Source organism: Andrena cerasifolii, chromosome 13, assembly GCF_050908995.1.
Source record: "Andrena cerasifolii isolate SP2316 chromosome 13, iyAndCera1_principal, whole genome shotgun sequence".
NCBI classification, from domain to species: domain Eukaryota; kingdom Metazoa; phylum Arthropoda; class Insecta; order Hymenoptera; family Andrenidae; genus Andrena; species Andrena cerasifolii.
In genome coordinates, this window is record NC_135130.1 from 2,955,038 (window position 1) to 2,981,036 (window position 25,999).

Sequence of the window (25,999 nt, forward strand, 5' to 3'; positions counted from 1 at the left end):
TCAATGAAACTAGTCTTCCTAGCAATCTTGCATTCTAGCAAGATCTTTTATGGTCGCCGGTAATGCGATCGTAGAGTCCACGCTTTTTTCGCGTCCATATATTTTCAAGAGCGCCGCGGCTCTTGTGTAGAGTTGTATTACCGCGAATTTACAGTCAAATTTTTGCGGATCTATGATTTATACAGAGCACGGGAGCTCGTGTTGATTTTTCGTCGCGAAAGTAAAATCAACCTTTTGCGTATCGGAAATTTGTCCAGAGCACCGGTGCTCTAATTGCTTTTTCATCGCGAAAGTAAAGTAAAATTTTCGATTAGCTTCAATTTTCAGCTGCTTGGTATTCTAGGTCCTAGAAAGGACCTAGCTTGTGGGCCCTAGAGAGGGCCCAGAATAGGGACCCTAGAGAGGGCCTTCGGCATAGGCCCTAGAGAGGGTCCTAGTCATGGGCCCTAGAGAGGGCCTAGCTCGTGGGCCCTAGAGAGGGTCCTAGTCATGGGCCCTAGAGAGGGCCTTCGGCATAGGCCCTAGAGAGGGTCCTAGTCATGGGCCCTAGAGAGGGTCCTAGTCATGGGCCCTAGAGAGGGCCTAGCTCGTGGGCCCTAGAGAGGGCCTAGAATTATGCTAGCTTGGTAGCTAGCTAAGATGTTCTTGCATGCATGCTGTAGAATGTAGAATACGAGTACCTTGTATAAGTGCAGAGAGATCGACGATAATCGTCAGTCTATCTCTCTTTCGATTTCGCTTTCGCGTTCGCGGTTGTCACTAATAGTAGAGTCAAATCATCGTTTCCCTCATTGCAAGCAATGACGGACGCGATGAGTTTATTGAAATGGAGGGTGGATGGGATCGGTGTTTGTTTCGGGATGGGTCACTTTCGTAGGTACCTGCGCGTTGGTGTGCCCGGTTCCTTGGTAACGTTTCTCAAGCATTGCGACTTGCAAAACGATATCAAGCTAAAGCCTACGATCTAGTTTAAGGGTCCAGATCGAGCCAAACTTACATTCAGTGAGTTTGGTTCGGTTTAGATATCTAATCAGAATTTTATTCTCTTTTAGGTAGGTATTTCTTCGATGGTTTTGCATGATTTATTTCATTTCGTTGATTTCTTCGATGGTTTTGAACTCTGTACGTCCTTGGCGACGTATTCCACGTTACATCATGAAAACATGTCTTCCACAAAAATAATGTTGTTGTTTATATAAATTTTTATGTTAAATAAATTTGTTTTGCGTTAAATAAACCTGATATCATAGCAAGGTCAAAAGGCGTATGTGTTCTTGTATGTATCTTGTTTTGTTGTGATCCTTCTTTCTCGGTCGTTGCACAGAAAACGTTTATAAAATGATTTTTAAATTGTTACGCTAACAGAATCATTTGTAAATCGCGGGTTTCGAATGACCTAATTTTACACTTTTCTAATTCTAATTCCTACCGCACGTAACGTTCCAATCTATTTCGAGGCTTCATCGGTAACGTTGCATGCGACACAAAAATGGTAAGGGGGTTCCAGGACCCCCCAAACAGGTGACAGAAAGATGCATTGGTTGATAGGTCTATCCTATACCTTGTCTATGGTATTAGAAACGAATGTCGATGACTTGTCGACCTACTGCCATCGGATGGCAACTCACCAGGTAACACAGTTTTAACATTATGAAATTAAATTGAAGGTTGAAAAATGAACTCAGTTTGTTTCTTTGCTTTCGACTTTATTGACTGTTTCACAATTGATACTCAATTTGCATAAACGTGACTGCAAATTAGAGAGGTTACCTAAAAGAGATTCGATTTACCATCTGACGATTAGACGTGAGTAAATCGCGAAATAATATACCAGACTTAACGTTCATTAATAACAGGAATGTGAAACTATTCATTTGTTTAAATGACAATTTTAAACAAATGTAAACAACAGCTACCGAAACATTTGCCAATGCATAATTCCTAGAATTTGTTACTATCATACAAGAATATGTATTCCTTTTATTTTTGCTTCTCCTTTTCAGCTTAATACGAAATAAGTTTATTATACATTCTTCGGTATAATTGCTTCTCACATAAATATAAATGGCTCGCTTTAATCTCGCTTCAAAAGCGAATACGCAAAATGCAACTGATGATTATTACGGATAATCATCATAAAATATTTTTTCGAAATTTCTAATATTATATCTATATATTCCGAATAAAAATTAATGAAAGTCTTACATTTGAATTAAAATACTTTACCATTAGCTTGGCTAAGTGCGGTCAACTTTATTTTCCATTTTCTAGGAAATATTTGCAAGGATTACAAATTACAGTATTACCTATCACTTCAATCACACATTGTTATTCAATCCCCATCATTAATAATAAATATCACGTTTTGTCTTTTTAAAGTAGGATTCTTTGCGGGATACTAAACATAGGAATTATTATATAGATCACTTTCAGGAAAGCATCCACTGCCTTGGAAAGCAGGTTTTTGACAAAACCGCAAAATTAAAATGTCCACACTAAATTCTCACATCTTCAAGTATTCTATTTTTATTCTGATCAAATTATACTCGATTAAACTAGCAACCTCTAACAAGATAATGAAACGTTCGAGTATCATCTACAGACAGGGTTATAAGTTTGACATTTCATAACGGCTTTATTATTGCAAATTACCTACAAATACCTTTTCTTTGCATAACTGATACTTGCGTCTTTTTACAATGTTCAAACTAAATTTTATTATCTATTATTTCCTTTAGAATATTACATTACCATATTTGCAAATATTGTATGAATATAAATTTCTGATTGTTTACAAATAGATCAACTGCTTATTCAGATTCTCCAACGAAATTATCAATTGCTCAGCAAACTAAAGATTTTAATGGTGATTTTTATCGATAGGAAATAAAAATATATTAAGAATTGAGCAACATTTTCGCTCTCTAATCGAACGAATATATTATTACGAATATGCTAAAATTCGAAATACGTATGTAAGCATATGAAAGTAATTTTAGATTCTAATTTCCATACATCAACTTCTTTATTGACTAAATGTTTTCACGAATGCTCATTTAATGAACAATTCATTGATCTTTTGCAAGCATTCATATATCATAATTTTCTTCTTACAAAAAGAGCTATCCCCATACCTTACTAATTGTAAGTGGTAACACTTTTCAACAAATAAATAGATTCCATTGAAATATCATGTTACTTAAGCATGACCAAACTAAGTAAATATACTTGCAAAGTAAATATACTGATGCAAATAAAATCTCAATATTATCTGTTTTATCCCAGATAGCACACAGACGTCTTAAAGACGCCCATTTCAAACTTTCAAGATGTTTTTACGACGTCTCACAGACGTCTTAACAATTTGGCGGTGACGCGAATCGAACCCAGACTTCTAGCTTACGAAGCAACCGCTATTTGCACCAACCCAACACACTTTCTTGTAAACGCTTTTAATTTCTAGGTAAGTATCTAGTATTATTTGTTTATAAAAAATGCGTATTAATGCGAAATATTTTACAGAATATCATCATTCGATCTCTAGACTCATTCCTTAAAATGTCACATTCATCTTAAGGGGAGGTGCCGGTCTAAAAATCGATTTTTTTTTAATTTCATTTTTCGAATGTTCAACCTTTTAGGAATACATGTTTGAAAGGTTCTTTGAAAAAGGTTTTAGGCATTTGAGTAGTGGTAAATGCATGGGTAACACCCTGCAACTCGGTACTCCCGTAAAACTTTAAACGCGTTTTTCTCGGAACAGTGTTCTTAAAATCGGTGAAATTAAAAAAAAATGAAAATTTGTCATTTTGAAAGGCGACGAAAGGACGAAAAATATAGGGACAAAGTGATTTCAAACTTCAAGTGTCGTTATTTTCTAAAAAAAATGTAATTTTTGTAATTTTTACTGCTTAGTCCACGAGCGAGTTTCGTGTCTTTTAATAATCTGGCATTGTTTTTTATTTCAGACCAATGGTGTAGGTGCTACAGGTTCCACCGATTTGGATGAATTTTTTGACGCCTCGACTTTAACGACTCCCCAGTGCCGTCTGCAATGATTAATTATAAAAGAAAAAAATTATTTCTATAGTTTAAGATATCCTTAATACAATGCAAAAAGTCCCATTAAATTATACGTAGTAGTTTTCCTTTAATTAATTCCTAAAGACCACCTATTTGTATGGGCTCTAGACTGGAACAGCCCCTTAAGACAGACGTCTTAACCTTTAAAGGGCCGGGCTGGCCACTATAGTGGCCACCTAAAAATTTGAATACTTTGCCGGCCATTTTGATGATATATATGCATAAATTTTAAGTAAATAAAATTTACGATTTCGATGAAAAAATCCCGGCTCTCTAGAGGTTAAAGACGCCTCAATAAGGTCGCCGGGCGTACAAACCAAAAAGAGACGTAAAATGGACGTAAATGGTATTTAAGACGTCGTGTGCTATGTGGGATCTGCCTTGTACAAATTCATTACACCTTTCCTTGTGAAACGTCAGAAAAATAAGAATCGGAATATCAAACTTTTTAGACTTTGAACACATTGCGTTCAAAAAGCATGTAAGTACATATTTAGGAATTACTTAAAATATTTACATTTTCCGAATATTGATTACGCAAAAACAGCTGTCAAACTTTTCGATTCCGCTTTTCTGTTACACGTACAGTATTTATTCGTTATAAGCCTGTGACTCGGGATCGGCGGCGAGCTTTCAGCGTATAGACACGCTTCTGTTGTATGAAGTGGTAGAGATAGCTTGCTCCAAAATGAGCTGATAACGTAGATGGCAAATTAAGCTTATAGCGAAGGAACACTGTACACGAATTCCAATTTGTTTGAGAAAAATAAATGAAAACAATAGACTGGAGATTCTCGCTTAGTTGTTTATATTTACACATTAAAAATGTATATTAACGTAATCATACGAAAGATGACGTTCCTTATTATCAAGTTAATCAATGTTTACTGTGGATATGGAGCAAGATTTTATTCATAAGTACAGTCGCATCGGAAAGTAAGTTGACACTCTTTAAAATCGCATAACTTTTTTAAAATTGGTCCAAACGGCTTAAGTTTCTTTTAGAAGCTAGCGGAATTAGTTTTCTAGGTGACGTGTTTTGTCGTTTTGAATAAAATTTGCAAGTTCGTTTTTTTTTCAAATTTTTCGCTGATTTCGGGAATTTTACGATTTTCGACCTTATTCTGCGATCTTTAAACGCATATAGCTCAAAGCAACGTTAACCGATTTAGATGCAATTTTCAGCATGTATACAACTTACTTCAATCTACAAACGGGTTTATTTGAATTTTCATTACAGGCTCAGAAAAAAATTTGAAAAAAAACGACCTTCGCTATATTTTCATCGCTATTCCGACCAATTGCAATTATTTTCAAAACGACGAAATACGTCACCTAGAAAACTAATTCCGCTAGATTCTAAAAAAAAATCAAATCGTTTGGACCAATTTTAAAAAAGTTATGCGATTTTAAAGAGTGTCGGCTTACTTTCCGATGCGACTGTATAATAATAAATAAAGCACTGGAGTATATGAATCTTATTAGTGACAGCCACAAACTTTAAGAATGGAACCTCGCTTACTGGAAAACCTTCGACGCTTTTATAAGCGTATGATGCGAAATGGATAAATAATTACAAATAAATGCCATTGGATTCTTAATTAATGCAGTGATTGTAATATTTTTCATGCGACGTTATACAATCACGTAAATAATAAATACGTTCAGATTTTAGATAACAAGTTAGTACACATAATGAAATACAGAGAATTTAATATTAATGTAATATAATAAACGACCCAGTATTTTTTGTTTCCTTCAGGGATACATTTAAAGGTACCGAAATAAGAGTTATAAATTACTGATTGCACAAGCCATTCTGTAATCGTATATGAAAAAAAAAAATGTTTACGCAACATACTACATTCACTTACTTTTACTACAAAGGTATATTCTCAAGTAAAAACTAGTAATCCATTAAAATTATACCTCCTTGCTGAAGTTAGAATCTTCTGACGATCGATGCGTTTTATTCTTAGAAGACTTCTTACAAGTTTGCCCGAACAAATCATTGAGTAAATCTAAACACGACATCTTTGTATTCCCCGCAATATAGAAAATACAGTTTCATTCTGTTTACTCTTACAAAACTTTTATTATTTTTATAGCAAAATTGTGGACACAGGTGCAGGGTATGCAGCTGGTGCGGGTAAAGTGATCAGTAAACTCGGAAAGATAGGGGTAACGTCACATTGCATCATGGACCATCTGAGATCAGTTGTCCATAGCATATCTCCGAGTCCATTCTTTGGCATTACGTATTGCTTCGCTTTCGTTCACTTTCCAGAGTTCAGCCACGTCATTTGCCAAAGGATCATCTGGGTTCGGCGCACTTAACAGTGCTTGTATCGATAGTAAAACTGTTCTTATTTGAAGAGCGGGACTCCATTTATCTTTAAGAATGTCCAAGCAAATCCTGCCCAATCTATACAACAGATACAAGGTATTTACATGAAACAAATGAAAATCTTACCTCCATCGCGCATTATAAAGTAATAATATGACTTGCCTCGTTTAAACTTCAATTCTACTTAGGGGGTAAAGGTACCAGTACTTGACAACTTTTCAGAAAAACGTGAAAAATAAGGTTTTTAGAAGTGCAACTATCTATTTTCAACAGCGCGCCATGGGTCTTAATACCCACAGTTCGCCACTTCTAAAAACCTTATTTTCCACGTTTTTCTGAAAAGTTGTCAACTACTGATGCATGGTCAACCACTGGTATCTTTACCCTATATTCGAGAGTGGTAAAGTAATAACAACAATAAGAAAGTACCACCAAAGTATCTGCTTAACGACGAGAATTTTCTAACTCAATAAGAAACATATGTTTATAAAAGTACCTGTCTATATTTGGATGATAAATTTTTGTAATGAATCTAACTTTAGGAGCCGTCATCGGATACTCTTCTGGTAGGAACAACTCAAGTTTAAAAATTCCACCTTCGAACGGCGAATCTTCGGGTCCGGTTACAATTACGTGAAAATACCTAGCATTTTTATCGTCTGGTACAGCACTGATACCAGGAACCGGCTCTAGCATTAATCTCTGTGTTTCTTTGATAATCCTTCGTGTCAGTACAGCCATGTTTGATTAAACTCCCCTAGAAGAAAGTTTCTACGCTTCCTCTAATTCATTTTTTTTTGTACAATCAATACGCACACATTAAAACAAAAAATATACAAGCTGAAATAATATTACTTGTGATTTATTACAAGCTTATATTTACAAACAACGTTTGTCTTACAAATAGCTGCGCTACAAACTTGTATTTAACCCTTTGGCGTAATACGCCGAGCAGGACTTGTCATAGGAATGGCAGTATGACGAGCACTGCTCGTCAAGGGACATAAAGTGGAGGCGTAGGGCTTGGGACCAAGATTATTGGACACCTGAATTAGAGGCGTGCTGTGGACTTCTCATATACTTTCTGTAGGCTTTGAGGAGGAGATATTGCCGTGAAGAGGGCCTCTTCAAGAGAGTAGCCTTTTGGGAGGGATGCAAGGCTGATTAGTTAGATTAGGAGGTGTGACGATACTCCTTCAGGTCTGCTATGCAGTAATGCCTTAACAGCAGGGGTCAAGGTTTCAACCAATACAATTCATCCTACAGCTAGGTAATGCTCTGAGCAGAAAAGAGGCATGCTGTGGACTTCCATATACTTTCTGTAGGCTTTGAGGAGAAGATACTGCCATGAAGAGGGCCTCTTCAAGAGAGTAGCCATTTGGGAGGGATGCAAGGCTGATTAGTTAGATCAGGAGGTATGATTATACTCCTTCAGGTCTGCTATGCAGTAATGCCTTAATAGCAGGGGTCAAGGTATCGATCAATGCAATTCATCCTACAGCTAGGTACTGCTCTGGGCAGAAAGCCTCCACGCTAAAGGGTTAAGTGGCAAGGCCAACGAATGTAAAATTGATCTGAGAATTCTCATTTGCCAGATCCTTTTGATATCAACATAGTTGGTTGGTTGAATAACAAAAACAGTACAGTTTTAGGTGGACTCAGAATCCACCAATGAGCAAGAGCTTCTACACAGCGGTTTGGTGCTAAAAGTGACCAAACTCACTGCTGCTTAATTTCAGGGACCCAGCGAGAATCAATACATTCTCCGAAGTATAATTGTTGGGGTTTAAATATTTACTTCTGTGTTTCATAAGTAGCGCTATGTTTGCATTGCTCAAAGGCATCAACAATGCTCACAACAGAATAATAAAATGCATAATAAGCATCCGTGTACAAGGTGAAAGAAATATGTTGGTACTTTTGCTAAACTTAGGATAAAACGTAAAATACACGGGTACAGGCCATAAGTGAAGTGAATAAACGACCAAGAAAACTAAATGTAGGTTATCAAAGTATGTTTCATTTTATTCTTACAAGCACAATATACACCATGAGATTCCCCAAATGTTCATGCGACAAAGGTCTCCCGTAAATCCGGCAATGAATGCCGATTGACCGTTAATTGACAGTTTGTCACGCTACGCGCGGCTGTATCGAAATAAATACTCTATATACCTGTGCGTGTTGGAACGAGAATTTGAAGGTGAATTCTTTTACTGTGTTCTATCGTCGGTAAACAAACAGAAATCAGCCGAAAAGCGAAACGAGACCGTGATATTCTACATTTCAGCTGCGATATTTCTGGCAACCTCCAAAGCTGCTGGATGCTACTGCATGCTACGCGTACGCGTAAACAAAGAATTTCTGCAGCAATGAGCAAGTCACGTATCGCAGAAAACTAGGCTACACATAGGTACTCGGTTGTGCAAGGACGTAAATATGACTGGTTTACGTGCATCCGTAAAATACGTACGATTATCTGAAAATATCCCCGCGTCGCCCCGCAAAGCCTGGCAGATTGTCCGCCTTCTCTCTAGTGGCTTTTTCTTCTAGAAACCTCGAAATCGATTTTTAATCCTATTTTCGCAGCTGGTCACCGTCTCGTGATAATCGGCCTCCCAGCCGACTTGAAAAAACAGCCTGGGATCTATGGTGCAACCCCCAGACGAGACACTTTAACCAAGTGTTAATTAAATTTCCACACGCAAAATGTGTGCTACAGTCCTCGCAACCGCTTCTCGCGATTCATCTTATCACGCGTTGATGGCGCTGCACGTGAACTTAAAGGTCCGTTTGCACGTGACGGTAAATAGTGACATTTACGCCTTACGGTGATAGGACTGAATGTCATGACTTTTGTCGTCGTGAAAACTAAAATGTCGCGATGACGTGCATTTGACTCGCGGTCGCGACATTACTGTGACTTAATTACACCAGATTTAATTTTCTAGTGGCGTTCTTCCATTTTCTAAATTTATAATCTCAATTCTAGAAGGACTAAAGTTCGTTGGGCTATATAAGAAATATTTTGAAATGCCACTTTTGGTATAGACAGAGTTAGGAGCGATAGGGCTGCAGTGATGGAGGGGGAAACACCTACAGGAGCGGTGGTAATGTGTGCGCGAACTGACGCCAGCGCTTAGCCAGCCGAGTGGCCCCAACGCGAAGCTAACCACGGCTAAACATCGTCGCCGGGCAAATAGATTGTCGACACTGGTCGGCCGTGGTTAGCTTCGCGTTGGGGCCACTCGGCTGGTTTGGCGCTGACGTCAGTTGGCGCACACATTGGGTGCATTTCGATTCACGCATAATGCGCATGAAGTGCATAGGGTACGTGACATATCCTATGCACTTTATGCGCATTATGCGTGAATCGGAACGCGCCGATTACCACCGCTCCTGTATGTTTCCCCCTCCTGTAGGTTTCCCCCTCCATCACTCCATCGCTCCTAACTCTAAGTATAGGGTATATATTTTTGTAACTATGCCAAAGAAAGAATAAAGCTTAACCTTAATCTCAATTCCAACTGCGATAACTCGACGCCATGTTTCAAAGGTTTAAAATTGTACATACAGGGTGTTACTCTACTAGTAGTCAATACTCTAGGGGGTGATTATACTGGCGATAATAAGACGAAAATCAAGAGCGATGAAATTGCGGTAAAGGCTACGTTTTCATGAAAATTGACTTTCAATTTTATTTAAATACTTGGAGGAACGTCCTACGGACAGCTGACGCGTTTCACTCATCTGCGCGTGCCCCTCCGGCGCCAACGGTGCACGCGGATTTAGCTGAAATTCAAACTCAATTTTCTCGAAAACGAAGCCTTCATCGCAATTTCGTCACTTTTGATTTTCGTTTTATTTTCGCTTGGATAATCAGAGTATTGATTATGTAGTAGAGTAACACCCCGTACATAAGTACCTGTATCCGCGGAGTTAAATAAACCAACCAACCAACAAACTAAAGGTTTAAAAGTAACTAATACTCTGTCATATAAGAAGGAACCTGCGCATAGACCTGTTCTGCGCTACTATTGGCTATACCCCAACCAACGCTCCCTCGGAGCCAATGAGCTCATTCTACATGCGTGAAACGGGTTCCTTCTGATATGACAACGAAATAGATGTCGTTACAGTTAAAATTGCATGACAACCATGACAACAGGCGCATTAAAAAGGTCACGCTGTCATACAGTGTCACGACAGCGAAATTCATGACTTTTACTGCTACGTCAAAACGCACCTTTATACTGCGTAAACCAATTTAAGAATTCGTTCAAGGAATATACAATCTTGTCGCGGGCGCATAAGGGACACGGCGGCTTTTAAATTTAATTAAATCATACACACCTGCTTGCGGAAATCAGCTTACGTAAAACTCGTATTAACTTCACTGCGGCTGTAATTTTCACTTCAGCATCGTTTGCATATATAACCAATGAGGTTTAGCGAAACTCTGATTGCGACTATTGCGAGGGCAGAAATCTTTGATACTGTGTATGGTTTTTTTTTCTAAGATAAGATAAGTCCGATGTGTTCATTATTTTTAGGAACTCCAGATTATATTATTCTCAGGCTCCGTGAATTAATTTGATGAACATAATCGTAGAGGTATAAGGTCCTTGTGGTTTTGCCATGGACTGAAAATGATTTTGCATCATTCAAAATGTATATGCGCTGTTCAAAATGAATATAAGAAATGTTTACATATTAGTACATGTTTAATGTTAATTAAAAAGGTCGTTGAACATTGGTGGATGAGGAAAAGAATTTGTTATATAAAAGTAAGAAAATTGCCGGATTGTCTTTAGGAAAATAGTATAGTTGTTATTGAGAACGGTTAATTATAATATAATATTGCACTATTTAATTCGAACGAAACGTTCTGTTTACTTTTTCTTTCGCTGCTGCATAAACATTGCTTGATATTGCGGATGCAGTTTTTAATGCAGTAGTGTCAGTGCAACCAACAAACTACCGCGAAACTTGGAAGATATTTGTCATAAAATGTCTTGTATCACTATTGAAATGTCAATTCGAAGTTTTCGTTATTTAAAAACTGTCTGTAGTCAACCGTTCTTTGATGTTTTGTAATTGTTATTACGACAAAGGTAAGTTGTAAGTTAAAAATATAAACATCGTCATAATTCGAAAGTTATAGTCCGATGACATTAATAAACTATAAATTTATTCGTGAAATGTATTGTCAATTATTAATCCTGATAATGTCGTTGATATGCGATGGTTTACTTTATTAAACAAATATTTCTTACATCATAGTTTGTGGTATTTATTCTTTAAATGACACTAATATAACCTCCAACGCGCAATAAAACATTTGACGTTCAATTTATTATTGCGAAATTAAGAGACCAGAATTATGCGAAACATTCATCCCCTCAAAATTATCTTCATTTAAGCTTCTTATTTTCTATGTAAGCTGAAAGAAATTGTGTTTATAAAAATCTTTACTCAAACTGACTCACTGGAGTTTGATTCCCAGTGTTTTATGTACACCTTATTGTAATCGGAATTTCATATCTTCCGAAATAGTGTTTAAACACACGCAGAAGGAAAACATTGTACACTGTTGTTCTTCATAGAAAGTTATTAAAAATGGCTGATGTCAGATTACTCATACAAGAAGAAGGTCGGGCAGCTAGAAATTTGATAGCTTTTAACGTACCTGTCGGAACAAGTAGCACTGAAAAGGTTACCAAAAAACCACCCAGCGTGCCAAGAATATCGCAATCAAATACAACTAAAAGATCTATGAAACCAACAACCAGAGTGCGATCGGCTTCTACTGGTCGAGACAAAAAATCTGGTGAGCTAAAATTCCAAGGAAAGAATGTATTTGAATAAATCTAAGCCTGAGCTAAGGAGGAGCTGAGGATAATATATTTAGGACTCCTTTGTTGACACCTCCTGAGCTGAGGATAATATATTTAAGACTCCTCAATCCCTTGGCTTACCATTTAAATTCCGACCGCCGGCACTGAATCAGCACCAGCGGTGAGCCATGCGTTGAGCCATTTCATGGTTCGGCTCAGCGTCCGAAGTTATCAATTGCACACGTCTTAGCACCGTTACGCAGCTGTAACAAAGTAAATACATGTGTATGCGGCCAGGAATAACTGAGATGAAATGACATTGACGAAAAGTTGAGTCGTAGTATCTACTAACCTCGAGCCTGACTGGTTACGTTTCGCCCGATTCATGTACCAAGTCTCGCTCGTGCTTCCCATCTTTGGCCTGATCAAGAGACCACGAGTCCCACTCGATGTTGTAAGCCAAGGGGTTAAGCCGGGAATCTACGTGGAAGCTAAGGTAAGCTATGCTATGCCCTGCTATGCTATGTGTAGCTTAGCTTTTGGTGGAAACAGGTCCATAAGAATGCATTGAAGCTAATTTTTTTAAAACGTAGCATGGCATAGCATAGCAGAGCATAGCATAGCTTAGCTCAGGCCTGTCCAGGGATTTGCACGCACAAGCGACCGCGAGTTGCTCTTCGCTCTTGAAGGCACTGAGCCAGGCCCTTCGCGCACCTCAAAAGTGAAAGGTCCCAATTGTGGGGCACAACCGTCGTTCTTGCCTTCGCTTGCAAACACCCGCAGTTGTCCTTCGAAGGCAAGAGCAAAAGTTGGACGGGCCTGGCTTAGCTTCTAGGTGGATCCTGGCTTTAATGATAATAAATGGGTTAGACGTTTAACACTGTAATCCCATTTTATTTCATTGTGTGTTATCGCAGATAATCATAAAAATATAGTACACTAGCTTAAAGCACCTGGCGTTTCCCGGGTAAAGCTTCGATTGTCACAGAGTGTCAAGGGGGTGAAATAAAGGGGAAGGGGTGAGGTATCTAGATTTCATGGTAGTCCATATTTTCCGCAGGGTTCTAGAGAATAATTATGTGAAATGTGGTCCAGATCGGTTAAAAAAAGTCAGGATAAAAAGTATCCTATGTGTTATTCCTGGTCTTAGACTATGTGTGTACAAAATTTCAGAAAGACTCATTGCGTAGTTGTAATGCGATTGAGTAACAAACATCCAAACACACTTTCGCATTTATTATATTAGTAGGATATATAATAATCACACAAAGAAATAACAATACTATGATCTCAGGGGAACATATTTGAATTTATGTTAAAAATGTTCAAAGGGTGAATGCACTCTTTGTAGGAATTTCATAATTCAAGTGTGCGCTCAGTCCTGACCTACGTATGTGTATGGGTCAGAGGACGAGCTAAGGTCGGATTCAGATATATTCAGACTGGTGAGTTTTGTGAGGGGTATTCTCTTACTATACCACTTGCCTGCCTCGGTGCTCCTTTTCTCAACATTTTCTGACTGGCTCTTGCGTTCGCGGAACAAGAGTAAGCCAGAAGTGATAGCACCAAGCTCTTGATGTGTAGGCCAAACCGAGTTCTTAGCGAAGAAATACATACATCAGAATAGGTGTGCGTTAGCTCCAAAAAAAATCTGGAGTTTTATTGATTCTTTCTCGATAGCTTCATCTCGAATTGGTCTACGCATAGCTTCGTAACGCACACAACTTTTACTCTAAGAATAAGTAACAGCCACATGGCTACGTTCAGGCAGAGTCAAGCAGCGTTCCCGTTACTCCAACATACCCTTCAGGGGTCATGCAATTCGAACTGACAAATCCATGATCATCAGATGGTGGTGACTGATTTCTCCTCGATTGCTGTGATGGGATCTGAAGCACTTCGAATCTGTATAGGTATATGACGAAAACTTCGAAGCACTTCAAACATGATTCGAAGCTTAAAACTCTTGAAAGTCTTGATAGGTCTTGAAAGTCTTGAAAATGAACATCTGGTTGCCAAAAATTAGCCAGCAGGTTGATCGGCTAGAGGGTCTCGCCAGGGTCGCAGTTTATGACTGTATTGTCCCGCAAGTCGGCGGTGGACGATACGGGTCCGAAACCTTTCAAGACCTATCAGGACTCAAGACTTATCAAAACTTTCAAGAGTTTTATGCTTCGAAGTAGTTGCCTGATATTTAAGACAGATTCGAAGCGATTTGAAGCGTTTCGAATCCCATCACTAGCTGTTCGTGAAAACGAATCGAGCGGCCAATATATCTGAATCCGATCTTAGATAACATTATTTCAGTCGGGAGACTGTGAACGTCTTAATATACAAATTTCCTTTATGTTAGAATTACAGGCAAGATATTGGGCTTTCTTGTTTGGTAATTTGCAAAGAGCAGTTGATGGCATTTATCAAACTTGCGAAGAAGATGAAAACATTTCGGAATGCAAAGAAGTGATACTAGTTTTAGAGAATTATACAAGGGATTTCCATAATTTAATTGAATGGTTCAAAGTGAAATGGGCTTATGAAAATTCTCCTCCGCCTTTGAGGCGTACCCCATTGGCATGGGAAGTTAGAAAGACTTCCCCTTGCCGCATTTGGAATTCAACAATGATTCCAAAATGTACTAGTCCTTTTCAGAGAATGAGCCCGACAGAATCTGTGTGCAGAAGTCCTGTCGAACAAATGATTTCGGAAAGTAAGCCTATTGCTATAGATAATAAAACAAATCACACGAAAGGAGAGTGTGTGAATAAATTGATGAAAGATAATAAAAGCAATGTTTCCAAAAATAGTCCGACAAGCCTGAGCGAAAAATGTAAAAATCCTACAGAGAAGGGAGTGAGCCAATCATTGAATAAAGATAAATTAACTTCGGCAAAAGTAAATAAAGCTCCCATGAAGCAGACAGTATCTGCGAAAACTTGTGGTACCGTTTTAATAGATCAAAAAGCAACTGAAGTTTCGCCTCGTGATGTAAAAAGTAAAGTGGACACCAAAAGTGTTTCAAAGCCAGTTAAAAATGGTTTATATAACGCTACCATTAAAATAGCAGACACGAATGTGATAATTGAGAAAAACGAGCAAGTCCACAATGACAAAAATACGCAGTTAATTACTTTTACACCGACAGAAAAGGAGTTTTCTAAATCTGCTGGGACTGATAATAAATTGAATTCACAAAATAATTGCCAAGTGAAGCCATTAGGTCCTAAAAATGATTTAGGAGTAGGGAAAAATGAAATTAACGCTAAAGTAAAAAAGCAGAGTACCGGGAAAGATATTAAAGCTGTTGGTATAGAAAACATAACAGCTGAAAACAAATTAATAGAGTCGAACGGTGGTGTAAAAGAGAATAGCGGTACTACCGCTGCGAATAAAAGTATGCAAAGCGTTACAAAAGTTTCCAATAAAGTTAATCAGAAATTAAAAACGCAATCGAGTGTGAGCGATAGTGCGAATAATAAAGTTATTACGAAGACTGTATCTGATACGTCATCGAATAATTCGAGTAGAAGTTTAGTTAATACTCAGAAACCGGCGTACTCTACGGTTTCGCAAATGAAAGTTGCTAAAGCGAAGCAACAAAGTCTCCCCGAAACTCTCAGATTTATTCGAAGTAAAACGACATTAAGCGATAAAAATGTATCATCTTCGAATAAAATAAGGCCTGGAACATCTGTAATAGTTAGGCAGCGATTTCAACCACTCGACAATAAGGTATTTCTTCTTGCATTTCATCCTACTAATAGATAGTCATATGATCTTGAATTATCCTAATTTAAATTGTAATGTAATGTACTTAATCATTCTTTTTGATAAGCAACCTGTGATATCTATGAATTTTTATTAGATATCAGAGCAAAGCTCATTAAAGAAAGATCAGAGTAAAGATATTAACGGCTCGGTAGAAGTATTAACAAAGCAAACAGCTGCTATAAAAACAAAGGAGGAAACTGATGGTTGGCAAACAGTTCGTAGCCGTTGCAGGAGAGGCAGCACTCATAATTTAAATATGTCTACCAGGTTTCACAAACCTAGTACTGCTACATCGCTACCAGCCTTAGCCATCGAAAGTCCCTCAGAAACGAATAAAAAGAAATGTTTGACTCCGGATGGGAATGGCAAACAGAAAAAGAAATGTATCGTAGGGAAAGAAGGGAAAAATATAAGTAACGAGGTAGAGAAAGTCAAAGGGGAATCAGTTGCGAGTCTTACCATTAAGGATAAGGTAGAAGAAGTTTTCAAGAACACGGTTAACTTAAACGAAATAAATTCTACGTCAATGATTGCAGCTATTTTCAAAAGTGACGCAGAATTACTTGAGAAACGTATACAGCAATTTATGGCAGCACAGGCAGAAAGGGAAAGAATAATTTTAGAAGAAGAAAGAAAGACTGAAGAGGCTGATTCTCAACGATCGCAGCAATTGTCAGATGAAGAAGCATCTTTACACAGACAAATCTTAGAATTAGAATGTACAGAAACTGATGTCGACACAGAAACTGATGAAACTGATGGTGAGATGGTACTTGAGATAGAGGATGACCAAGGAACATCTCCTAATACAGTATCTGATGACATCAGTCTAGATGATAAGTACGTGTGATATTATTCGTCGCATTTATACTTTACTAGCTTTACTACTCGGCTTCTCCCGAAGTTTAGATTCTGATTTTATAAAAAAAAATTTCTTAGTTTTTTGTGTAAATGGTTACATTCATCTGGATTAGTCAAGTGTAATAAGTTGATGCACATTTCGTGATCCTAGAGTTTATCATTCGATGGTTTTTAGGCGACGGACAAACACATAGATATGTAGAAGCTTTCTGCTTTATATGTTAAGATTGTATGGTATAATATATGTAATATAAACTTTTACAGATATGAAAGTGTGTTGGAAGGTATGTCCTGGGCAGAGTGCGTGGATACACTTGCTCAGTTACGTGCATTCGTAGCTCGTCATCCTGGTAGAGCTTTAGAATTGCATCAGAAGCTTTCGTCTCCGTCACGGAAAAGATCATTACCTGAGACTCTACGAAGGTACCAAGCGAAACAAGCTTGCGCGCAACACAAACGTCAAAAGATTTTAATGGAAAAGTCGCAAAGGTTAAGAGAATTGTTAAATAAAGTGAAAGACGTTAAAAGTGCGAAAAATCAGTTGATAGAGGACAAGAGGGTTAGAATGGAATTGAAATTAAAAAGAGCAGAAGAAAATAGAACGCAGCATCTATTAGAAATAGTAAGAAAAGCTCATGATGAAGATTCCAAGTTAAAAGAAATTGCATTTATTAACGAACTTGAAGCGCAGAATAAGAGGCATGACTTTATGGCATTATGTCAAGAACAAGAAGAAAGATTACAAGTATGTTGCACAAAATAATATCTTCAATAAGAAATGATTGACGCTTGTATTATGTAAAATTATTATAGTGATTGTACGGGATAGAGGTTATGTCAAGTTTGCGAGATTTGAACAAAGTACGACTATTTATTATTTAAATTTAAAACAGGGAGCACTAAGAATTAGAAACTTGTTTTTCGTCTCGACAATGAGGCTATATTTAGGGGTGTGGGGGTACCCGATATTTCGGACTCGGGTTGGGTCGGGATTTCTTCCGGGTTCGGGTCGGGATCCCGAAACTTGGTCGACACAGAAACATATTCGAGCACCCGTTATTTCGGGACCCGATTTGCCCTTCGGGATCCTACGCTCGATTCAGAACATAATTTGTTTGTCTAGTGTTGGACTTAAGCTTTTAAGTTGTGTTTTTGACAAATAACGGGTGAAATAATATTATTTTATTTTAAGTTCCAGTGAAGGAAATATAACTGTTACCAGACGAAAAAATTATGTTCCGAATCGAGCGCCGAATCCCGAATCGCAAATCGGATCCCGAAATAACGGGTTTCCATATTTATGTGTCGACAAACTTTCGGGATCCCGTCCAGATCGTTACCCGGCCCGAGGCTCGGGTACCCGTAACCTATACTCGCACACCCCTACCTATAACTACTTAGTGATGGGATCTGAAACACTTCGAATCGTTTCGAATGTGTATTGTATATGTAGCAAAAAATTCAAATCACTTCGAACATGATCCGAAGCTTAAAACTCTTGAAAGTTTTGATAAGTCTTGAGTCTTGATAAGTCTTGAGTCTTGATAAGTCTTGAGTCTTGATAAGTCTTGAGTCTTGATAGGTCTTGAGTGTTTAAAGTTTCTATACGTCTTACAAATTTTGATCGTCTTGGAAGTCTTGAAAGTCTTGATAGGTTCTGTAAACTTGATGAGTATTCAGTATCTTATAAGCTTTTTGAACACTTTTGTTCAAGTAGTATCAGTGACATAAAATATTACAGAAAATCCGGAAAGTTCGAGTTATCATAAATACATTTATATACGTTATTCGTTTTTATAGCTTGCAGTACATATTACGAATGTTGATATGTAGGGAATGAGAGAATGAAAAAGAAATAAAATAGAAACCCGTTTCCCAATGATTGGGACAAAATTGATGAAAAAAATAAGTTTATTGCTTATACATACATATTACTTATTCAATAACAAAATCGTATTTAAAGTTACTACAGTGTTGTATATAATATAATATAATATCTATATAGTATATAGTAGAATGCTTTTATTACTTATTTAATAACAAGATTTTATTCAAAGTGGTATCTTTCAATTTTTTTTTTTTGGTACTGATTATATCTCCTGCTTTCAAACAAATCCTTTCACAAGGCATCGATGTGACAGAACATTGTGGGATACGTAGACGTGTTACTTTTCCAATATTGTAATGGATCTGAATATCTATTAAAATAACTTTCTGCTATATAATTTTTGAGTTCGTTTATCGAGCACTTTTACCATTCCGGTCGTAAGGCGGAATATTCGATACTCTCTACTCTGGAAATGATGCAGCAGAGCTTTACACGACTTACCTTATTGAAATATAAGCAAAAGATGAACTCGCCGAAAGAATTCGAAGACGTCGATCGTCAAATCTGTCAAGACTTTCAAGACTTCCAAGATGATCAAGGCTTTCAAGACTTCCAAGATGATCAAGGCTTTCAAGACTTCCAAGATGATCAAGGCTTTCAAGACTTCCAAGATGATCAAGGCTTTCAAGACTTTAAAGAGGCATCTAGACTCTAAAGACTCAAACCTATCAGGACTCAAGACTTATCAAGACTTTCAAGAGTTTTCCGCTTCGAATCATGTTCGAAGTGATTCCAATTTTTCGCCACATATACAATACAGATTCGAAGTGATTCGAAGTGTTTCAGATCTCATCACTTTGCATTCGTCGCCCTCACGCACACGCAGACGCACCTCGGGTCCAAGGAGAGTTCAGTGTCGAAAATGTTTGTGCTTGATGCTTACTGTTTATTACTCCGTTACCACATTATATGACATCTAGGGAATTCAAGAAGAACGTCAACGTCGCCAGGAAGAGAAAGCTGCTAAAGAAGCAGCAGCTGAAGAACGCAGACGAGCCTTAGAAGCGGAAAGGCAATTACGTATTCAGAAGATGAAACAAACACGGCGTGAACGTGAAGAAAGGGTTGGCAAAATGCAGTTAGAAAGAGAAAAAGAACGTCAGGTAATTACATTTAATTAATAACAGTCCGCAGATAGCACACAGACGTCTTAAGGACGTCCATCACAGACTTTCAAGACGCCTTAAAAATGTCTCGTAAAGTCCTAAAAGTGTATAGAAGACATCTTCATCAGATGTGGGTTAGGATATTGAGAAAAAAAATTGCGCGGTGACGAGATCGAACCGAGACTTCTCGCTTACGAAGCAACCGCTATTCGAAACTACCCAACACTTCCTTGTAAACACTTCTAATTCCTAGATATATAATTAATTGTTTATAAAAAATACCTAGTGACGCGGAATATTCTACAGAATATCATCATTCGACCTTCAGACTCTGTCCTTAAAATTTCTCATTCGTCTTTAAGATGTCTTTAGACATTCGTCGCAAAGGCGTCTAAGGTCGTAAGACGTTGAGACCAAAATCAGATGTAAAGTGGGCGTTTTGAAGACGTCGTGTGCTACCTGGGTCTGAAGCTATAAAAATGATTACGATATTAAATTAATGCTAATTAAAAGTAAAACCGTAGGAACTTGCAAGAGAAAAGGCTAGGGATCGAGAAGAACGTTTATCAGCACTTCACGCAGCTCAGTTAGCAAACCAAGAAGAATTACAGAAAAAGATAGCTCAAAAGCAACAAGAATCAGCGAGGAGGCATGTTGAAAATATAGAACATATTCGACAAAGGGCAGTTGAATCTTCCATTTTGAGGTCGGAGGAAGTTCCGCCTACCTTGAAATCATATCCTGCCCAGAAGCAGTGCTCCTTATGCGGAACAGTTGTGAGTTTGAATCCTTTAACCCTCGTACAACGAATGCAGGGTCATTTCGATCCAACTCTGACAAAGTCGATCACGATGTTACATTTGTGACGGCAATGACAAAATATAATATAACATGCCATGTTTTTCATGTATTTTTGTATTACTTATTTATGTGGGATTAATTCATTTTATATTCAATTTTTTCGTGAAATCCGTTTACCATAGAAATGTTGCTATGGGTCATACTGAACCTGCATTCGTCTTACGCGACCATATCCACCATTCGTCTTCCGAGGGTTAATTAGATTATATCTAGCATTCTTGTTAATGCCCTGCTTAAATTAATTTCGATAACCGTTGTATTTTTGCAGATACCCAATGAAGTATATCTGTTAAGCCACTTAAAAGGGAAGACGCATCTTGACGCAGTGCGAAGCACGCACGATGGTCGTGAACCATCCCGGGACGAGTTGCAGCGTTTCAATATATCGCAAATCCGTGATTTGCCGGTATCTATTATTGATAACAATCACTCGAACGAGGTTAAAGCCGCGAAAGAGAAGCAGAGAGCTTTGAAGCGTCGTTGCAGAAAAATGAAGCAGCGAATGATTTTACGCGGCAAAGAATGGGAAGATGATCACAAGGTGGATGCAAATACCTCTGCTGAGTCGTCTAATAAGGCGAAGTTTCGTCGGAATTTAAAAGAACTCGATCGATTGTACAACAATCACTCGAAAACCGCGTGGTCGAGTGTCGCTATCGCTGCTTTGGAACGGTGTCTTGGCGAAATGACAAGAGCCTTTACAAAATCGGTGAGATGTTATTATATTTACATTGAAGTGTATATAAAGTTATCACTGTTTGTGAAACGAAACTTGAAGTATTTGTATGCGTATTTAGGAATCGCGTATTTTTCTTATGTTTCAGTGTCCACTCGATCAAAATGCATTTCGAAATCTGAGTGGATTTGATGTTTTAACGAGTCTGTTAAACCTGGGGTTGCAAGTGCAGAACGTCTCTCATAATCTTCCAAATAAGTAAGTGTTAAATTTTATGGTTCCATGATCTGGGGTTTTTTCTTTTTGAATAACTTATTGAGCAAGGGATGGATACAATTGTTAACATAATTTTTATTTTCGGCATCTTAATTACTGATTCGTATTTTTCAATGCTATTTTACTATATATATTTATGCAATACAATGCAGTAATAATATAATATAGTTTCAAAAATGGTGTTTCATCATCTCTTTCCGTACTTTTTTAAACTATCTAGTCTTACAGTATTTAATTTTTTAATGGCGTATTTACTTCAATAAGTATCCTCAGCAAGCTCTGAAAACTATATAATTAGGGCGGAGCGATAATATATAGGCGAAAATTTAAATTTGAATTTTCAGATGGCCTGGGTTCGGGATAGTTGTCTTTTGATTAACCAAACACAACTGTAAAAAATTTTGGGAAAATATTCTCAAAATATATAAAAATGATCGTATAATCATATAATCATATAATCATATCATCACATCATCACATCATCACATCATCACATCATCACATCATCACATCATCACATCATCATATAATCATATAATCATATAATCATATAATCATATAATCATATAATCATATAATCATATAATCATTTTTAGGAGAAAAAGGAACATGCAGACATGAATATTTTTCCAATTTTTTTTTTACACTTGTGTTTGGTTAATCAAATGACAACTATCCCGCACCCGGGCCAACTGAAAATTCAAATTTAAATTTTCCGCTCCGCCCTACTATGTATGTTTTATCTTTTAAATATTCAGTACATGATATAACTATTGGACACATAAAACCAGGCATTGAGAGCAAAATCGACTAACCCACATTTTTCGCGAAGTTGAGTTAATAGCAAAAATTTTTTTTTTTCAATGTGGGCTAGTTCATTTTTGCTTTTAGTGCCTCATATGTAGTGTATTCTCAAAAATTGTGCAAAAACCTGCTTTATTCACAGTAATTTTTTGAAACCATATACACCAATAATAAATGCACCATTCAAATCTGATTATTTAAAAAGTTGTTCGATTCTTGCGTTTCAAACAGACTTCCCTTGTATGTTTCAGAACTATCCTGTCGATATGTCGAGTGTATAAGCTTAGTGTCTGCGGAAATGATACTAACGTCGAAGCAGTTTTATCGAGCAACAAAATTCTGGTCATCTTGGATCTCCTACTTCAACATCTAGAGGTACGTTAAGCATCATTTTGGTACAGTTAGTATTTAGTTTCTTTGAAAACTTTCTTCGGATTTTAATGTGTCTCTGATTATTTGTGCATGTTAAATAATTTTAATTGTACCTTTTTAAATTCACACCTGTGTAAACAATAACTCTTTGCACTCCAACTTATTTGCTCCTTGATCGGCTAGAGATCATTGATTAATGCTGCACTTCTGAAGTACAGAACTTTGGAATAGGAGAAAGTATAGTACAGTCATTCGAAAGTCAGTTATTCGCTTAATTCTACAAATCACGAATTCTTCCACTTTTACAAGCTTTAATGATATCAGTACGCCAAGTGAAGCCTTTAGCTAGTTAACAGTAGAAACATTTTGAGATATATCAGTACCTCTTTTCAGATAATCATATTCTACTGTTATATGTAGCTATTTTTGTCCCTCTGAAAATGAGCTGTTTGATTATCGTGAAATTTAGGATTTTTGTGTTATGTATAAACTATCAGAAGACTCGAATATTCTCAATTGCTGCATGTAATCATGTAAATAGAATAATATAGTTAAACTACTAACACTGATATAAAATAAATCATAATCTTCACAATGTCTGTAAACGAATATCAGCATAGTTAATCTAACGCGAAATTTGATATTTTAGACCATACCCAGTCGAGTGCACTCATATTTAATAAATATCCAAAACAATTTTTCACGAAAATGAAGCTGGGAATTTTACTTGAATTTTATTACAATTAGTTTTTCATAAATTATGCTCATGTATTTTTCTCATAAAATGTTCCCTGCCGAAGCAGAAATTCCAGGGGTGTATTTTTCTAAATTTTTAAAATTAATACAATCGAACGTTTCTCGTATTAATGGACTTTTCAGAAAACGCTCTCATATTCATTGAATTGATTTTATATAAAAATATTATACAATTCGCGACCAATGATCCCATGCGAGCGCCCAGTGAACCAGGAATTCACGAGGCAGCAATACGCGGGCGGATTCTCTTTTGCGCTGCTCCTTTTTCGAGCTCATTTTGTGGTTGGTAAATAAACGAAGGCAAAGACGATCATGCCTGTCCTGTCCGACTTGTCAAAATAAGGATTAAGAGTCTTAGGGCCGGCTTCAGCTTGCGTCTGCTGCGTTGGAGCTGGCTCCGTTCGAGTATTTAACTCTTCGAACACAAGTTGGTAAGCTGGATGCCGAAATCCATCGAAGAATTTCGGCTGCAAATATTATAGTACGCACACAGGCGAAAGAGTCTTTTGTACAAGGTGATTTTCTGCTGACGTTCACTGCATTGTACTTGAAAACAGTAAGAGACACAAAAAAGAGGTTTAAATGCCAAATGTGGTGAAAATAAAGGGGTGTCTTTTGCGATGACCTTGTAAATAATCTGCTGCCCAGATAACGTTGCTTATATAAATGGAAGTGTGTATGTTTGACTCCCTCACTGAATAGTGAAGTTAGATTCTGAGAAATAGAACACTTTTTCCAGCAGTAACATACCTACTCTGTTTTTAGAAAAGTGCAATTAACCCTTTCGCTGGGTATTTAAATTTTCGGACGATTCTTGAAAAGTGTCAATTTTACATCAATAAAAATTGTTTTTAATTTTCAGTTTTTCATTTTTTTCTTCGGAGAACGTTGCTGAGTATCACAGTACAAGAGAATACATTTTTTTTAAAGCGTGGACTATAGTCGAACACAGCAGCGAAAGGGTGAAGTAAATTTTCCAAATATCGACCTTCTTCTGTTAAACATGTCCGCATACGTTTGGAGAGCTACTTAGTGTTATTGAACATTTTGAACATTGAGTCTTCGACAAAGATGCTTAATCATTCTTTCTGCATCTCTTACTGTATTTGGGTAAAATGCAGTGAACGACACTGGGGAATCTGAAATTTGCATTCTTGCGTTTTACTTTTCTATGCAGTATGTGAAAATTCTTTTTGAATACCTTAACACTATTTTGGGGAGATATGGAATGATATTACACATGCATGAGTAATGAAATAAAAAATGAGTTTTGTCTTTTCGATTAAAGTTGGAGTTGGTTATCCTTTTTGAATTCGTTTTTTGGGAACTACGGCAACAGGTTGCTAAAAAGAAGTGTCGAAAATTATTCCTTTTTCTTATTGAAAAACAAAAGCTGCCTGGAGTTCTTTTTTTATTAATTGTTATTGGAGCTTGAGCTTCTTCCTACTTTTTAATAAAAATTTTCAGCAAGTTTGTGCGGGGCGTATACAAAATTTAGAAAACTTACTGATTTTCTCACATCCTCAATTCATACCCCTAACAAGAGAAGAACTGGAATTGTCCGACTTCGATTTCAACTTGCATTTGGAGAATGATATTTGTAAGATAGCACGTGTAGACACTCGGAAAGTTTAAATATACTTATAAATAATTCAAGTCAAATTGAATTGATAAATTGAAGAAATGATGCTGGTTGATAATTGTCGTACACGCACTTACAATTAAATAAAATTTCTAGCGCTTGTGAAGCCGGGAGAACTGAAGCTCGCGTTATGTTGCTCGAAAGTAGTTTTTGATTTGGATTTTTAAGCGTTCCTCTAGTGTTCAATTAATGTAAAGCAGAAATAGACGGCGTTGCTAAACAAACAGTGATCGTTCAGATTAGGTTGCTGGAAAATGATTTTAATTCTTCAAATAAAAGCAAGGTTTTTAATTTACGTAATATTATGTATATACGCATTTAGAACAACCAATCGAGGTGTAAAATATATTAAATGGAAATTAGATTCGAATGTCCTTTTACAAGTGATATTCAGTAGGATTTTCTTTCAAATTCAGATTAATGGAACAGGCGAGTGTCTCGTTTAGTCTCGTTTTTCTTCTATTTTTACTATCGTGTAATTACAGAAGTCACTGTTCTGAAACGTTGGATGGTTATCGATTCTTTTGGTGGATAGAGAAAATGCTACAGTGGTATGACTCTAATGGATAAGTGAAGTGCAAAAGGGGAGAACGAGGCTGAAAGTAGAGAAGCGAGGTTGAAACGCACGTGTTCTCACTGACGTATCGATGAGCCTGAAATTTCCATATGATATTATAACGATATTATTGTAAAATCGATATTAATTTCGCCAAAACAGATTT

General features: G+C 37.1%; 2 protein-coding genes across 4 annotated transcripts in view; one reads left to right on the plus strand and one right to left on the minus strand.

The window, feature by feature from the left end:
* Positions 1-5,975: 5,975 nt before the first annotated feature.
* On the minus strand, positions 5,976-9,191 carry LOC143375989 (ubiquitin-conjugating enzyme E2 N). 3 transcript variants are annotated; one of them, XM_076825763.1, is made up of 3 exons: positions 8,904-9,191; positions 6,927-7,270; positions 5,976-6,508 (listed from the first exon to the last, which is right to left on the minus strand). In XM_076825763.1, exons 2-3 carry the CDS (start codon positions 7,169-7,171, stop codon positions 6,298-6,300), a joined length of 456 nt encoding a protein of 151 aa, XP_076681878.1. In that variant the 5' UTR covers positions 7,172-7,270; positions 8,904-9,191; the 3' UTR covers positions 5,976-6,297. The 3 variants fall into 3 exon arrangements, with proteins under 3 accessions (XP_076681878.1, XP_076681877.1, XP_076681879.1); XM_076825762.1 differs by having other exon boundaries at positions 6,927-7,187; positions 8,904-9,189; XM_076825764.1 differs by lacking the exon at positions 8,904-9,191 and adding an exon at positions 8,606-8,735 and having other exon boundaries at positions 6,927-7,187.
* A 1,470-nt stretch (positions 9,192-10,661) lies between these two features.
* The window catches only part of Ssp3 (short spindle 3), an 87,291-nt gene continuing 71,953 nt past the window's right edge, over positions 10,662-25,999 (plus strand). Inside the window, exons 1-10 of the mRNA XM_076825695.1 lie at positions 10,662-11,544; positions 12,037-12,260; positions 14,621-15,996; positions 16,130-16,875; positions 17,161-17,641; positions 19,705-19,887; positions 20,415-20,666; positions 21,020-21,460; positions 21,576-21,685; positions 22,759-22,882. Of these exons, the coding sequence (XP_076681810.1) occupies positions 12,050-12,260; positions 14,621-15,996; positions 16,130-16,875; positions 17,161-17,641; positions 19,705-19,887; positions 20,415-20,666; positions 21,020-21,460; positions 21,576-21,685; positions 22,759-22,882 (3,924 nt within the window). The 5' untranslated portion in view covers positions 10,662-11,544; positions 12,037-12,049. The remainder of the gene's footprint in view (positions 11,545-12,036; positions 12,261-14,620; positions 15,997-16,129; positions 16,876-17,160; positions 17,642-19,704; positions 19,888-20,414; positions 20,667-21,019; positions 21,461-21,575; positions 21,686-22,758; positions 22,883-25,999) is intronic.